General features: G+C 48.1%; 1 protein-coding gene across 32 annotated transcripts in view; it reads left to right on the top strand.

Annotated features, from left to right (window-relative positions):
- PYROXD2 (pyridine nucleotide-disulphide oxidoreductase domain 2) overlaps positions 1 to 17,041 on the top strand; it is a 49,698-nt gene that overhangs the window by 20,857 nt on the left and 11,800 nt on the right. For 6 of the 32 annotated variants that reach the window (XM_069567485.1, XM_069567486.1, XM_069567474.1 and 3 more), the window contains 6 exons: positions 811 to 883; positions 1,139 to 1,295; positions 1,674 to 1,828; positions 2,550 to 2,656; positions 4,169 to 4,289; positions 6,367 to 6,870. In XM_069567485.1, coding sequence (XP_069423586.1) covers positions 811 to 883; positions 1,139 to 1,295; positions 1,674 to 1,828; positions 2,550 to 2,656; positions 4,169 to 4,289; positions 6,367 to 6,575 — 822 coding nt within the window. In that variant the 3' untranslated portion in view covers positions 6,576 to 6,870. Of the gene's footprint in view, positions 1 to 810; positions 884 to 1,138; positions 1,339 to 1,673; positions 1,829 to 2,549; positions 2,657 to 4,168; positions 4,290 to 5,047; positions 5,305 to 5,988; positions 6,871 to 13,326; positions 13,413 to 17,041 lie in introns of those variants that run through there. The other 26 variants (XR_011252121.1, XR_011252118.1, XR_011252120.1 and 23 more) reach the window with 15 other exon arrangements.

The raw sequence follows: 17,041 nt of genomic DNA, 5'->3' as shown, positions 1-17,041 counted from the left end.
GTTCAGCTGATCTGGGCTCACCCACACATCTTCCAGCAGCTGAGGGCACTCGTGGTCCCTGCTTGACGGCTGTGGCTAGTCCAGGGGTCTCAGTCAGAATGTCCGGGATGACTCAGCTCTGCTCCATGTGTTTCTTATCCCCAGCGCAATAGTCCAGATGTGTCCTCAGGGTCTGGCACAAGGCAAAATGGAGCAAACTCGATCACGCAAGTGCTTCTGTTTGCTTCCTATTTGCTAACATTAGCCTTGTCTCAGGACCAAGCTCAGAGTCACAGTGGGAGGCCAATAGAAAGGGGTGTCCATATACGGAGGGATGGGGACTCGGAACAGCTTTTGCAATTGACCACATGTGCCCTGTCCCCCAAAGATGTGCTAATATGTGTATGAGCCTGGAGCTCCCAATGATGTGGGGTTTATTTTTGGGGACAAGACATCATTTTTCTGAGGGATTCCACTAATAAAATTCAGCAAACACCAGTTTCAAAAGCATCTTAAGACAATTTTGAGATCATCAAGACTTCCAAGAGCTTAGAGGCCAGAGGAGAAAGGGGCTGCAGCTCTTGGGCCACATCCATAGCAGGAGCTGGTCTGGGCCACTGACCGCCAGGATGCTGGCAAAGTACACAGGAAAAAGTGGTTAACACTGAGTGGGAGGAGTCCAGGAGGGCTTCACAGAGGAGGTATTTTGGCTAACTCTGAGGGAGGGAGAGGATCTCCTGTAGTAGAGGTTGAGGGACCAGTCTGAGTAAAGGAGGAAGGCAGCCCCCTTGGGGCCTCAGCCACCCCTAGGGTGGAACCTGCTGTTTACAGGAGTGGCTTCCTGAGGAGTTCGTGGCGAGAATCGCCCAGCTGGACACCAAGTCGCCTGTTACCAAGATCAATGGTAAGAGGCACAGTGGACTGCGGAGCTGTCTTTTCTGAGATTTTCCGAGTGAGAAATCTCCATGTCTGGGATAGACTGACCTGTCTCCATTCCCTGCCCCCCAGCTTGCCCCCTGTTTGAAGGTGAAACCCTTTTTCTTGCTTCTTGTTTCTCAGCCCACCATGTTGGGGAGCAGGTGATGGGTAGAGAAGGAGGGACCTGGAGGGGCTGAGGACCCAGGCCCCTGGGCCCTAACCCTCCCCTTTGGTGTCTCAGTGGCTGTCAACAGGCTGCCTGACTTCCTGGCAGCCCCCAACACTCCCAGGGGCCAGCCATTGCCCCATCACCAGTGCTCCATCCACCTGAACTGTGAGGACACCCTCCTTGTCCACCAGGCCTTTGAAGACGCCCTGGATGGCCTGCCTTCCAAGAGGTGGGGGACCTGGAGACGCTTGAGCCCCTGGTCAGAGCACAGGGTGTGTGTGTGGAGGTTGGGGGTGGAGGGCAGGCCTCACTGCACATTTACCTTCCTGGGCCGGCTGGGACCTGAGAGCCTGGAGCCTCGAGGTCTGTCTGAGTCAGGGACCTGGGGATGAGAAAGCTCCTCGTGGGTGGTCTGGACTGTCCTGCTGGTCACCAAGCCCATGCAGGCAAACACCATCATAACCTTACGGAGCTGATCCATCCGGCCCCAGCATCCCAGCTCAGGTCTTCATTTTTTCCCGTCATCTCAGGATGGCTCCACGGCCCCTTCCCTCAGGCAGGCATTGCTCTTCAGACCCTGCCCTCTCTCCTCCCCTGTCGTACACAGACCTCTGATCGAACTCTGCATCCCTTCCTCACTGGACACCACCCTGGCTCCCCCCGGCTGCCATGTCATCTCCCTCTTCACTCAGTACACGCCCTACACGCTGGCTGGAGGCAAGGCCTGGGATGAGCAGCAGAGAAATGCTTACGCAGACAGAGGTAAGGAGAGCTAGACTGTCAGGTCTCCATCATGACAGCTGGCTGAGTGGCCCAAATAGACCCCTCTCCTCCTGATGGCCCCACTCTGATTAACACCCACAAGACCTGTGCCAAGGAGAGAGGAATACCCAGGGAAACCAAAATCAACACAGTGAGTGCCTGCTGGGGTCAGGCTGTGGGCTAAGAAAGGCAAAAAGACATAGTTCTTGCCCTCAGGTTGCTTGCAGTCCAGTGGGGGAGAATAATAAACCAATCTTACAGTCAACGGACTGTGTGAACCAAAGGAGGAGCCACGAGCCAGAGTGACAGGAAAGCTTTCCAGAGAAAGGGACATTTGAGCTGGATTTTAAAGGGTGAATAGGAGTTGACCAGGCAGCAAAGGGCATCCCAAGCAAAAGAAATAACTTGAGTGGAGCCATGAGGTGAAGAAATCTTTGCATATTCAAGGGGAGACAGAGTTTAGGGTTGGAGTGTAAAGGTGGGAAAGTGCGGGAGGCTGGGATGATCTGAGACCCAAGGCCTTCAGAAAGAATTGTTTATTTGCTGGTGGACTATGTTGTTCATTTGTTGTTGTTGTTTTGCTTATTGAGGTATAATCTGCATATGAAAATATTCATTTCAAGTGTAGCATTTAACGAATTTAGTAAGTTTGCCAAATTGTATGATCATAAGCCTCTTCTTTTCCATAACACTGTCTTATTTCCCTGTGTTTGGCACCCAGTGTTTGATTGCATCGAGGCCTACGCGCCCGGCTTTAAGGGCTCCGTGGTGGGCAGAGACATCCTCACACCCCCTGACTTGGAGAGAGTCTTTGGGCTTCCTGGGGGGGTGAGTTCCTATCGGACGGGAGGCTCTCGTCACAGTTTCCCTTCACTCTCTTTGCATCTCCACTCCCTGACATGCCCTGACGTGCCCACTTGGCTTTATCTTGGCCCTCCACACCCAGCCTTAGGCAGGAAGAGGGGACAGGGGCAGAGACCACAGCAGAGAGAGGACAGAGACAGGGTCAGTTGCAGGCAGTGGGGGAGGAGGGAGGAGATGTAGATGGGAGATCACCAGAACTGTGGGATTTCTGCCCAGATGTCCATGTTAGTGTCTCCCATCTGCCTTTCTTCAGAGGGACTTCCCCTCCCCCGGGCAGCTTGATCTCGCACTTCTCTTCAATTTATCAACAACTCACTGAGCCGGGAGGCAGGGAGTGGGTAGGCCACCAGGGCCAGTACGGCAGCGGCTAGCCCCAATTGGCTACTGTGCACGTAGACGCGGCCAGGTCAACGTGAGATGTGTTTCAATATAAAATGCACCCCAGATGGCAAAGACCAAAAAAATGAGCAAGTCTCATCAATAATTTTAATATCGACCACATGTTGAAATGATATTTTGGATCTGTGGGGTTAAATTAAACATATTATTTAATTGGGTTAAATTAAATGTTATTAACATTAATTTCACCAGTTTCTTTTTAAGTGTTCATGTGGCTAATGGAAAATCTAAAAGTACATGTGTAGCTCCAATTATATTTTTATCGAACAGCATAGGCTGGCTAGAGAGTGAAGGAGGCCAGGCAGTGGAGAGGGAAGGGAAAGGGTTGAGGTGGAAGGCTTGGGGCAGGTGGGTTGAGACATCTTGATAAATGCATGTGTAGAGAGGGGGGTGGAGAGGACATAAAGGGTCCACCTGGAGGCTGAGGAGTGGGAGGTGATGCTGTCTGTCCATCCGTCAAGGAGGAAACTCCAGAGAAGAGAACAAGCTCAGCTGGAGACACGCTGAAGGGGCAGCTGATGGTCACCCCACCATGATGCCCAACAGATGTTGGTCTTTTCAGACCTACCCCTCGGGTGTGACCTTCGCCTGCCCCCACACCCCCCTCCTCGGCTGGTCTGACCCAGGCCATTGGAGCAGAACCACACTCGGGTCCCAGCACCCTTGTTGACCACTCACTGTGACCTTGGACCCCAGGGCCCAGGCTCAGATGGGTGTCTTGGCCAAAGAAACACTCATCAGCAGTCAAAATAAATCAAATTCCTCTACTTTTCAAACAGAGTGAGGGGGATTCATAGTCCACAACGCAATCTTTCAAGCTTCCCTTTTCTCTCCCATTCAGTTTCCTCACCCTCTGAAGATGCACCCAACCATTCCTGCTTCTTGAAAAATGCCTCTAGGAAAATTCACCCCAGCCCTGGGACACGTACCTGTTCCCTCTCTTCCTCTTCTCATTCTGCATCACGAGAGCCCAAAAACACCCTAGAAGGAGAAGAGCCTTCCTTGGAGAACAGGGGCGGGGAAGGTGGTGGAGACTGTAACACTCCTATGTTAATGACTATGGCCCTGCCTCTGCAGAACATATTCCACTGTGCCATGAGCCTGGACCAGCTGTACTTCGCGCGTCCTGTGCCCCTCCACTCCGGCTACCGCAGCCCCCTCCGGGGCCTGTATCTCTGTGGAAGTGGGGCCCATCCTGGTGAGTGAGCCTCAGCCCTCGGTGAGGGCTGGCCAGACATCAGAAGTTTGCAGACAGGGGGACAGGGTGAATAAGGCAGGAGATGAGAGGGAAGGGAGCAGGGAACTCCCAGGAGAACAAGCCCTTCCCTGCATTGAAAATTCTCCAGCCAGAACCCTCAGGTCCGCTCACCCCCTCTTCATGAGGCCTGGGGACACACCCTAGTTGGAGGCATCTCTCCAGTTCTCGCTGGGGGTTGTGAGGGACCCACGTCTCTATATTCTGCGTCCGTATTTGAGACCAGTAAGGATCGGCACAGTCCAGTTTCTCAGGTTTAAAATTCTTCCCTGCTCCCATCCCAGGCCTAAATGACCCCATGGAGGCTCGTCTCATATGGGTGCTTCCTCTGAGCCATGTGGGCCTCGGCCTCCCAGACGGGCCTGTACCGCCAGGTCTTCCCCTCAACCCCTAGCCCCACGTTCTAGTTTCCTGCCCTGGGAGTCTTGCTATCTGGCCCTTCAGCTCTCAGGCTGGGACGGGCAAGGGGGACACTCGCTTGGACCAGACCTGGCCCTTCCTGCATGGATTCGGGAAGCCTGGAGGGGAGTCTAGGATCTGTCTTGATAATCGTCCCAGGTGGTTCTGTTACCTATACCCCAATACCACCCCTCAGTCTTCCCTGCTCTGCTTTGTGGCTGGTGCCTTGGCAATCCCACGGGGGGACAGAGGGGTGGGAGAGGGGTGAGCACAGCTTTGGCTCATGGGAGGCTCCCCTCCAGGAGGAGGTGTCATGGGAGCCGCTGGACGCAATGCAGCCCACGTGGTCTTCAGGGACCTCAGGAGCATGTGACCTCAAACTAACTCTGACCCAGGAAGATGAATTCACCCCTGAGATGTCAGTTTCCCAGGATATGGCCTGAGGCAAGCAAGTCCTCAAGGCCCAAGCCACTGTTCTGGAAGAAACATACAAGTCACATGGGGTCCTGGTTAACCTCTCATCCAAGGCTTCATGAATAAACTGGTTTTGCTTTATATAGATAGCTTGCATTTTTTCTGTGTATTAGTGGAATAGGTAATATGTAATAACCACATGGGGTAGACTTGTCTGGGATACTCAGTAATCTCACAGCATGAGCTCCAAACAATCCATTTGACCAATAAGCATCCTCTTCTCACTGCCAGGCCCCCACTACCAGCTGATCAGAGGCCTGCCCTGGGGAGGCCCAGTCTACTGCAGTCGCACTTCTGGCAAACTGTATAAGAAAGGACCCAATTCCCCAGTGCCCCACAAAGTTACCCACGGGGGCCACTGCCTGGAGCGATGTGTGGCCTCTCTGGCCATCAGAACCTCCAGAATTGGGCAAACAGCAGGTGGGGTGAGTGCAAAGTGGGAGCAACTGAGGGTCACCTGGGGGCCCACACTTCCAGTCTAGAGACTCAGCCTCTCACCTTCCATGAGCAAACCACACCTGTCACAGTACTGAAATCTTTCCTTACAAACTTGCATTATTTTAAAGTGAGTTGGGTTGTCACTCTTGGTCTGAAAGAGTCCCACAGATGTCCCCATAGACACGCACCTCTCCTAGCCAGCCCCTTCCACCCTGACTGCCAAGGCCGTGATGCAGAGGCCCCAGAGCAAAGCAGGTGGAAGATTCCCCAGGGCATCTCCTACCACCATGAAATTTATACAGAGTAACATAGACCTGCCTTTTATTACCAGGAGAAATATCAACAACCTCAGATATGCAGATGATACCACTCAAATGGCAGAAAGGGAAGAGGAACTAGAGAGCCTCTTGATGAGAATGAAACAAGAGAGTGAAAAAGCTGACCTGAAACTCAACATTCAAAAAAAATAAGATCATGGTGTCTGGTCCCATCACTTCATGGCAAATATAAGGGGAGAAGTGGAAGCAGGGACAGAGTTTATTTTCTTGGGCTCCAAAATCACTACAGACGGTGATTGCAACCATGAAATTCAAAAAATGCCTGATCCTTTGAAGGAAAGCTATGACAAACCTAGACAATGTATTAAAAAACAGAGACATCACTTTGCTGGCAAAAGTTCATATAATCAAAGCTATGATTTTTCCAATAGCCATATATGTACACAAGAGTTGGACCATAAAGAAGGCTGAACACCAAAGAATTGATGGTTTTGAATCATGGTGCTGGAGAAGACTCTTGAGAGTCCCCTGGACTGCAAGGAGATCAAACCAGTCAATCCCAAAGGAAATCAACCCTGAATATTCATTGAAAGGACTGATCCTGAAGCTGAAGCTCCAGTATTTTGACCGTGTGATGTGAAGAGCCAACTCATTGGAAAAGACCATGATGCTGGGAAAGATTGAAGGTGAACGAAGAAGAGCATGGCAGAGGACAAGATGGTTAGATAGCATCACCAACTCAGTGAACATGAATTTAAGCAAACTCCAGGAGATAGTGGAGGACAGGGAAGCCTGTCATGCTGCAGTCCATGGGGTGGCAAATTGTCAGACATAACTTAGCAACTGAACAACAAGCCTTATTACATAACTTCAATAAACAGATTTCTCACCTGTAAAGAGTTATTTTAAAGATCAAATAAAGCAATAGATCACTATCTGTCTTAGGATAAGTATTTGGTTCACGGCGGTGCTCTTGCTGCTAATATTGTGGCTGGAGATATTATTGTCATTTCTAGATTCTGCAGAAGGCAGTCTTTTCGATATCTTTTTTAAAACCTGGCACGAGATTGAAACCAGCCTGCTAGAAGCAGTGTGACCAGAGAAAAGCAGAGCAATCTTTGGGTCCACCAAGCTTTTCCCACAAGAAGGGCTGTCAACCCTGTCCTGTCCCCTTGCTCCATGCAGTATTGGAATAGCTAAAAATTTGGTTTTAGCCTGGGTTCCAAGATTTGCTTTCCTCAAAAGACTTACCAGGGTGCAAGGAGGAGGGAGAAGGAAGAAAGAAAGAAGGAAGTGAGGGAGGGAGGCCTCGGGGCGAGGGCAAGCACTTCCTCTTAACACTTAGGTAAAGAGCAGAACTGAGTAACAGTAGGAACTTGTGAGATCCCAGGGGCCTGGGGCAGATCACATCAGACATGGTCTTTCAAAACACTATTTTCTTGTAAATAAAAGTTACAGATGCTTATTGTAGGAAAAATTTTAAATATAATCAGAAAGAACATAAAACTCAAACCTAATCTTACCTGCAGAAATCATGACAGTCATCATTTTACAATGGTAATTTCCAGCAATTTTACATAATTGGGATCATATTTTATATTCTATAGGTGGGTTTTGCACCTTTCTTTCCTTCATTTTACTTCATGTCACGAGCATTTTTCAGTCTCATAAAAGTTTTTGGAAAACATTATTTTTAATGGCTGCTTGATATTCTCTTATAAGGATTATGCAGGACTTATTTTAGGACATTGAGGGTAGCCTTGGCCTTGACTGCTAATTAACCTCCCTTTTATCATGTCCACTCTGACTTACATGACTCGCTCTCACCCCTAAGAGGGTGCTGCTGCTGTCCTGGCAAACATTTCATCTGAAGGAGGAAGAATTCAGAGGAGGGGCCGGGTAAGCGAAAGAGCAGCGTTAGCAGTGAGAGGAAGAATTTCCCACTGTTCGGTGACTTCCTGTCTCTGTCTCACATCTCTGGAAGATAACATTTGGTTTCCACTGAGGTATGTGATCAGGGCCTGGCCCTGTGGGGTGCCTGGATTCCTGCAGGCCCCAGCATGCCGCCAGCTGAGCAAAGGGGATGGCACTTTCCCAAGATAATGACTGCAAATTGGCCGTGGATCGGCCGATGGGTCCCTTGCTGACTTCAGAATATAAAACTCTTATAAGGATAAATAAGTCAGTGCCACGCTGTTCCCTGATTTACAGTTGCCTATTTCCCCAGAGCAGTAGGAAACACTTCCTCTGAGACACAGCCGAGCACATGTGAACCTCACCTGGTTAAGTCATCAGGTGCCGTGGCCGGCCCTCCTGCTCTGACGGTCCCTGGGTGATGGTCCAGAGTCTGAGTGAGATGGAAGGTTTGCAGCTCTGGGAGGGATTCGGGCATCCTAGCTGGAGGAATGACAGATGTGGCTGGCCAAGCTACCTGCGGCCCTTGTGAGTGTGCATTTTTCTGACGCACGTTCTGTTTGCACAGTGCTTGACTGTGCTGAGTTCTGTGGGACACTGAGAAGACTCCCGCGGTCACAGCAGGAGCACAGCAGGGAAGAGGCTGCCCGAGCACACGGTGACGTTCTGCGAGAGCGGGAGACACAGGATAGACCACGAAATGCAAAAGAGGGAGAAACGCGAATGGACAGCAATCTGACAAAATGTATAACCTCACCAGGAATCAAAGTCAAGCAACCGTGTTTTACCGATAACGTTGAGAAAGATCGTTTATAATAGAAAATTGCCAGGGTGGTCAGAAAAGACACTCTTTTATGTGCTGGCAGCAGCATAAGTTTGATTTTGATAATGAGATTCAAAAGCCAACCGATTTGGTAGGTTATTCAGCATCTTGTCATTTAGCCTCAGGAAAATACCAGAGATGTCCTCCAGGAGTTAGGTGCAATCATATTCATGCAGTGTTATTGACAAATGGCAAAATATTGGAAAGAGTTTAAATATCCTGAAACACAGAGTCAATTAAATTAATCATGGGAACTGCATTGATGGAATATCAAAGTGCAATATTTTCATTTATTTGCTTATTTTGGGCTGCACTGGTTCTTCATCGCTGCTCGTGGACTACTCTCTAGTGTTACACAGGCTTCTCATTGCAGCGGCTTCTCTTGTTCCAGAACATGGGCTCTTGGGCGCACTGGCCTCAGTAGTTGTGGCTCACAGGCTTTGTTGCCTCGTGGCACATGGGATCTTCCTGGACCAGGGATCAAACCCATGTTCCCTGTATTAGCAGGCAGATTCTTAGCCACTTGACCACCAGGAAATCCCAAACAGCAATATTTTAAAAATCATGCTTTAGAAGTAACTTTTTTAGTCACATTGAAAAAATGCGACTTCCCTGGTGATTTAGTGGCTAAGGCTCTGTGCCTCTAGTGCAGGGGCCTAGGTTAAATCCCTGGTCAGGTAACTAGATCCCGCCTACTGCAACTAATACCCAGCACAGCCAAACAAATAGAAATAATTTCTTAAAAGAGTAAGATACAGTGGAATCCCAATTTTTTCATATTATAAAGATATAAAGATAGACATCTTTCTGTCACTCTCTAATATATAGGAAAGTGAAAGTTTTAGTTGCTGAGTTGTATCCGACTCTTTGTTCACTGTAGCCCACCAGGCTACTCTGTCCATGGAATTCTCCAGGCAAGAATACCCACTGGAGTGGGTAGCCAATCCCTTCTCCAAGGGGTCTTCCCCACCCAGGGATCAAACCAGAGTCTCCTGCATTGCAGGCAGATTCTTTACCATCTAAGCCACCATATATTTATCTATGAGATATATGTATATGGGCGATGTATGAATGGTATGTATATCATACATACACATATAGATAGAGAGATAGAGAAAGAGAGAGAGAGAGATGGAGAAGAACAGAAGCAGACAAAGGGGAAAGACCTGAGACACTCATATGTCAGCAATAGCCTGAAGTCTTTCTGGCCACATGGTGACCGCTTAGAAAGTGTTCTTTTCTTCTTACATGTGACCTATCTTCAGTTCAGTTCAGTTCAGTCGCTCAGTAGTGTTCGACTCTTTGTGACCCCATGGACTGCAGCACACCAGGCCTCCCTGTCCATCACCAACTCCCGGAGTCTACCCAAACTCATGTCCATTGAGTCAGTGATGCCATCCAACCATCTCATCCTCTGTCGTCCCCTTCTCCTCCTGCCCTCAATCTTTCCCAGCATCAGGGTCTTATCAAATGAGTCAGTTCTTTGCATCAGATGGCCAAAGTATTGGACTTTCAGCTTCAACATCAGTCCTTCCAATGAACACCCAGGACTGATCTCATTTAGAATGGACTGGTTGGATCTCCTTGCAGTCCAAGCGACTCTCAGGAGTCTTCTCTAACACCACAGTTCAAAAGTATCAGTTCTTTGGCGCTCAGCTTTCTTTATAGTACAACTCTCACATCCATACCTGACTACTGGAAAAACCATAGCCTTGACTAGATGGACCTTCGTTGACAAAGTAATGTCTCTGCTTTTTAATATGTTGTCTAGGTTGGTCATAACTTTCCTTCCAAGGAGTAAGCGTCTTTTAATTTCATGGCTACAGTCACCATCTATAGTGATTTTGGAGCCCCTGAAATTAAAGTCAGCCACTGTTTCCACTGTTTCCCCATCTATTTGCCATGAAGTGATGAGGCTAGATGCCATGATCTTAGTGTTCTGAATGTTGAGGTTTAAGCAAACTTTTTCATTCTCCTCTTTCACTTTCATCAAGAGGCTCTTTGGTTCTTCTTCACTTTCTGCCATAAGGGTAGTGTCATCTTCATATCTGAGATTATTGATGTTTCTCCCGGCAATCTTGATTCCAGCTTGTGGTTCCTCCAGCCCAGCATTTCTCATGATGTACTCTGCATATAGTTAAATAAGCAGGGCAACAATGTACAGCCTTGATGTACTCCTTTCTCAATTGGAGACCAGTCTGTTGTTCCATGTCCAGTTCTAACTGTTGCTTCCTGACCTGCATACAGGTTTCTCAAGAGGCAGATCAGGTGGTCTGGTATTCCCAGCTCTTACAAAATTTTCCACAGTTTATTGTGATCCACATAGTTAAAGGTTTTGGCATAGTCAATAAGGCAGAAATAGATGTTTTTCTGGAACTCTCTTACTTTTTTGATGATCCAGTGGATGTTGGGAATTTGATCTCTGGTTCCAGATCAGATAGTGAGCAAGTGACATTTACTTGGTAGCTTGCTATGTAGAAATAACGAGTCTCCAAAATAATGAGTCTCTTAAGAAAAAGTAATAAAGAGGGTTGTCAATAGTGAACAAGCATTAGAACCAGACCTACACTTCCTCCACTGGGCCTTTGCTTCTGCCTGATCTCTCAGGAGCTCTGGAGGAAGTACAGGTCTGGCTCAAAGGCGGGCATGCATAAAGGGGCTGACAATGCCTTCCTCACAGAGGGGATGTGAAGATTCTGTATATAAACACAGCCCATAGAAACACACCCACCCTACAACCCAACAGTGACACTCCCAAGTATATATCAGACAAAAGTGCTTACAAGCATTCACCAAAAGACATAATACACTGCTCATAGCAACACTATTTGTGATACCTCCAAACTGGTGGCAACTCAGTGCCCATCAACATATAAGCAAGTTATAGCATATTCATACAAGGGAGTCCTGTTCAGCAATGAGCATGAACAACTAGAACCGCATGCCGCAGCGCTAAAGCGCTAACAACTGGTCCTCTGTGTGCCGCAGGGCTAAGCCTGGAGTCTGCCATCACTGAGGTCATTTCTCAGAAACGCCGGGGTACGGACCCTGGTTCTAATACCAGCTGACCTTGGGAAAACTCCTTAACTCCTCTGAGCTTCAGTTTCTTTTGACTAATGGGGATAATGATCTTTTCCCTGGTGCAAGGCACGCAGCAGAGACTAGATTTCTTCCTGCCTTGCAAAATGACATGTTACTGCACTCAGAGCCAGAAGGTTCAGACAGCCTGAGAGGCACTCTGGAACGTTCTGGGCCCACAAGAGGAATGCAATCAAAGCCACTACATGAAGAAATGGAATAGGAGAACTTCTAGTGTCAGGGTTGAAAATCGCTCAGACAGAGGGCCCCCCAGCCAGGAGCTTCCATCCTGGGACAGCAGCGCGCACGCACACACACACACACACACACACACCAGCAGCGCGCGCACACACACACACACACACACCCCTCAACAATAAAGCACCAACTCACACACACAGATCAATTTATCAGGGCAAGAGAGAAAGAAGTAGGCAGGGCAGTTTGCCAAAGATGGAGTCTGTGTGTGGGCTGTTGAGCTGTATTTCGGGTCCAATGAATCAATCTGCCTTGAAAGAGCTCTTCCAAGTCCATGACTGTAATCAGAGCTACCTTCCTCAGGGTCTGTTTGTTACTCTCAAGGTCAGGTGACAAATACAGATCTTCAGAGTCACATACAATCACTCTTCACCTGCCTCTGGAAAAACACTGCAATATCTGGAGAATCAGCTAAGAACTAGTCTGACTGCAGGTGGTTCAGAAATAGGGTTGGGTTTACCTCTAATTTCTCTCCTTAATGGATCTCCAAGCCTCACTTCAATGTTGCCTCTACCATGCCTCCCCTAAAACCAAGATCTCCATTAATTCACTATTTGTTGAGTCTTACTGGAGCAGGGATACCTGGGCACCAGACCAAAAAAGAATCAGGTAATAATAATGGCTGCTGTTTATTGAGACCTGATTCAGTGCCAGCCAAGGCACCAGCCATGCCTTTCACATGTGTTACTTTGTTTAAATTCACAACAAACCAAGAAGCCAATTACCCTGAGTGTCTGTTTTCACGGGTGAGAAATAGCCCAATGAGGTTAAATAGCTTGCTGAAGGTCATAAAGCTCAGAGTTGACACAGTTGAGATTAGCAGTGAGGTCTTCCAGACACCAAAACTCACTTTCAAAGCAAGAAGCTACACTCTGGATCCAACTAGTAGATAACCGGTTGTGTTATCATCAAGTCCCATTCATTACTGGCCTTCTGCAGTGAGGGGTTCTGCATGAACGTGAAGTCCCTCGTCTCACAGCATCCACAGGATCGTTGGGGGAGGCAGAGAACACATATGTCAGGATTAACATCTCCAGGGCCAGATGAACCTGTACAGAGCATACTTGTGGAACCTGAGGGAGGGACGAACTGCCTGGGAATGCATAGGGTCACAGAGTATTTCTTCCAGCTGAGGCTTCCAGAGCTAGAGCAAGATCACTCCAGACTTGCTGGGTGTAAAGGATGAAGAGGGCTTTCTAGTTCCTCCAGGGCACCACGCAGCAAAGGCAGGGAGTTAGCAATGGGCAGAGAGCTCAGGATAATTTTGAATGTGCTTTTAAATTGGTGTGTGTACTAAAACATATGGCTTTCCTGACAGCTCAGCGGCAAAGAATCTGCTTGTAGGAGATACAAGAGACGCAAGTTCAATCCCTGGATTGGGATAATCACCTGGAATCGGAAATGGTAACCATTCCTGTTTTCTTGCCTGGGAAATCCCATGAACAGAGGGAGCCTGGTGGGCTACAGTCCATGGGGTCACAAAAAGTTGGACACAACTGAGCAACTGAGAACACACACACACATACACACAAGGATGGGAAATAGGCAGGACAAAAGGCTCAAACCTGACTGAAGGCTGGCTTCGTTCTACAGCCAACATAGGGTTTTTCCGAGAAGACACTGGGGATTGTATATGAGTTGGAACGTCACCAGTCCCTTCATTTGTTTAAGGGACCGCATTCACCGTGTTGGCAGACCTCTGAGGCTGCCTTTTCTTGGCTTCTTCAAAGGCATCCAACTGAAATGGAAGTGAGTTAGGAATAGGACAGTGTCTCTAGAAGGTTAGAACCAGATCTTCAGACCACTACCCCCGCTGTCTGCTCAGAGCAGGAGCTCAATGTGGGGGTGTACACAGGAGGCCAGCAGGGATCCTTCTGGTCTCTATGGAAGAGACCTGTCACCAGCAGCCTCAATGCCAATGCTTCCTGCTCACCCCTGCCACAAGAAAAGGGAGAGACCCTGGCCAGGGGACCTTTATTTGGGAAGCTTTAATGGGAATCCCCTACTTTGTAGAGATGTTTGTAAAACCTGATAAGTAGTGGGCCCATAAGCCCTTTATTCCAGGAGCAGCCCAGATGCATCAATCGTTGAGCACCTGTTTTGGGATGGTGCAACCAACTTGCATTTCATCAAGGATGGAGGTGGGTGAGAACCCAGGGGCTGGGTTTGTCCTAGAAAAGGTGGAGAGTCATCTGCACACTGTCTAAACTGGAGCAGCCTGTATTTGGAGTTGGGAAGTTTAATAATAGTAAACAAACTTCCTTGGAAAGGGGTGGCCTAAAGGGGAACCATTTATTAGGAGAAAAAAAAAATCAACACCACTAACCCTCCTCAGTCTATAATGAGAAAACCTCTCTCCTGTATAAACCACCTCCTAACATGAGTCACCCCAAGACCCAGCTCCCAAGCCTCAGCCCAGGAAGCAGGGCACAGAGAAGCAGTTAGGTATAAATTACAGGAGCCCTTCAAGGCAGGAAGCAAGGTGAGTTATAGTGGTAGAGTAAATTAATTTCACATAAGTGGGATTAGCAGCTAAATAAATAGCAGTCCCACCACTAGCCCTGTCTGGAATGCTGAATATCTGTCCCCTGACAGGGGGACAGAAAAACCTTGTAGCTGAGCAGGCACCAGGTCACAACACGGTCGCCTACCCGCACTTAAGGACACGTCCTCCAGAAATGTAGGGCAGAAAAATATTTGTATTTGAAAAGACATTCCAAACTGAGAAGAGATGTATGTTGGAGGGGGGAGCAGCCACCTTTTATGGTGGCCACGATGCCCCAGGAGCCAAGGAAGCCCTAAGTGCAACCGAGACAGTGGGGGAGGAGCTGCCCAGGGCTTGGGGTGAAGCGAGCGTAGGCAGCGAGTTATAAGGACGGCCCCCTCAGCAGCTTTCATGCCAGACTGAGTATGTGTTGGTTTTATTTTTATATTGTCAACCTCTTGTTTGTTTGGGCTTTTTGAGTCTTCTGCTTCTTTTACAGTTTGAGAGCAATCTCTGCTCAAGCGAGTGGAACACTGGGTCCTTTGTGACCCCAGGGTTTGACGTACATTGGGCCAAGAAAGTAGATTCCTCATCTACAAAGTCAGGTCAATCGCACTTCATAGAGCTGCTGTGAGGATGAAAGTAGATTAAGTCAGAAGCAAAAAGCCCCTTATCTGAGCTCTGCCATGCCGAAGGTGAGACATCAATAAATAGCAGCTCTCTCCCCGCTCCCCGCTTCCCATAAAACCGGGGATCTGTACTGGACACTCTCCAAGGAGGCTAAGTATCAAAATCTTCCTAAGGTGGCAAGAATTACCCTTGCTTTGGGTGATTCTCGGTCACACCTGCAGGGAAGCTTCACAAGGCTGCGGACCTCCCTCTGCATTTGTCGAGAGCCTCGAGCTAAGTCACGGTGGGTCTGCAGCCCGAGGCTACGGAGGGGTGGCAGCAAGAGCAGCGTCACTCTGTGTCCCTTAACCAGGGGCCCTAAACTTTTTTGACTATACCCCCATGGGCAACTCCAAAGAACGCCCAGTTCATGCCTATTTGTTCCATGCCTCCCTTGCATAATTAGGGCAATGAGCTTCTAGGGAGGGCAGTGAGAATCACAGAGGAGCCCACTGAATTTGCTGCACTGAACTGGCTGAACCTGGGACACTGGGCTCGCTTCCCATCTGTGTTAAAGGAGAAGGGGCCTGACGGACACTGGGCTTCACATTGTGAGTGCTCTCCAGTCTCAAAAATAACCCTACTTCATTTTATTACACTAACCTCAACTGTGAGATGCAAGTTACTAGAGTAGCATAAAACCACAGGCAAGCAAGCCACTGAGCCAGTGTCCCTACGTGAGAGTGAGACCAGTGGTGCCAGGCTGCCCAGATTTTCCCAATTTTAGCAATGGAAGTTCCACATCCTGGCAACTCTCTCAGTCCTGGGCAGACTGGAATGGATGGTCACTCTACAATCCAGGCAAACCATAAGGGACTGTACCTCCATCTCTTCAAGCAATTGGGATCTGTATGGGATTACTTCCTTAATTACATTCATTAATGATGAACAATTTATAGGACCCAAATACTCACCACAGGAAAAACCCAGAGTCTCTTATCAGACTAAAATGGATGATGAGGGCATAAAACCAATAGCAATTTATAAATAAAATGTATGAATAACAGCTATTGGAAACCACAACAACTCAAAACAAATGCCAAGCAACTAACTAAAAAGTCTCCTTCCAAAATCTGGAGGAATCCTGCCGGTATATAGCATGGAAAAACAAATTTGAATCCTTGGTGAACCCTGTGGACACTAATTTTGGCTTATGAATACCAAATTTTTTAGAATTCCTGGTAAGTAGCCTTTAACTGTACCTGAGAAGCAACATATGTGAGTCACCTGCAGAAGTTAGGAGAAAGACTGGCATTCCTGGGTCATTCATAGTCGTCAAAACAACACTTAGTTCCCACCAGTGTCAAGGCTGACACCTTCAAAGGCAATGCATTAGCTCATTAAGTGGTAGCTCAGCTGGCAAAGAATCTGCCTGCAATGCAGGAGACCCCAGTTCGATTCCTGGGTTGGGAAGTTGCCCTGGAGAAAGGATAAGCTACCCACTCCAGTATTCTTGCCTGGAGAATCCCCATGGACAGAGGAGCCTGGAGGGCTACAGTCCATGGGATCGCAAAGAATCATACACGACCGAGGGACTAAGCGTAGCACAAGCCCCAGAGAAGTTGAACGACCTTTCCAAAGCTATAATTGTCATAAAGACACCAAAAAGATTTTGAGTGTTATAAGAGGTGTATTAGGAAGCAGAGTTGTAGGAATGTTAGATACTCAACCTGTCTTATTTATTTAATAACTCATTCCAGGTATACCTAAAGAGTGAAAGAGGATGGATACAGTTGGTCCCTAAAAAAGAAATGTCATGGTTCTAAACCCCAGTCTCCTTATTGGTGCTGCAGGGAAAAGTCAATTCATGTTGAAACTGTTTCTTTGACTTACTTTTTATGGCTTTTGTTATATTGTTGGTGTTCTATTGTTCAGTTGC

The sequence above is a fragment of the Ovis canadensis genome, chromosome 22, assembly GCF_042477335.2.
Source record: "Ovis canadensis isolate MfBH-ARS-UI-01 breed Bighorn chromosome 22, ARS-UI_OviCan_v2, whole genome shotgun sequence".
Taxonomy (NCBI): domain Eukaryota; kingdom Metazoa; phylum Chordata; class Mammalia; order Artiodactyla; family Bovidae; genus Ovis; species Ovis canadensis.
Note: the sequence above shows the minus strand (reverse complement) of the source record. Positions and strands in the feature narration are given on the sequence as shown.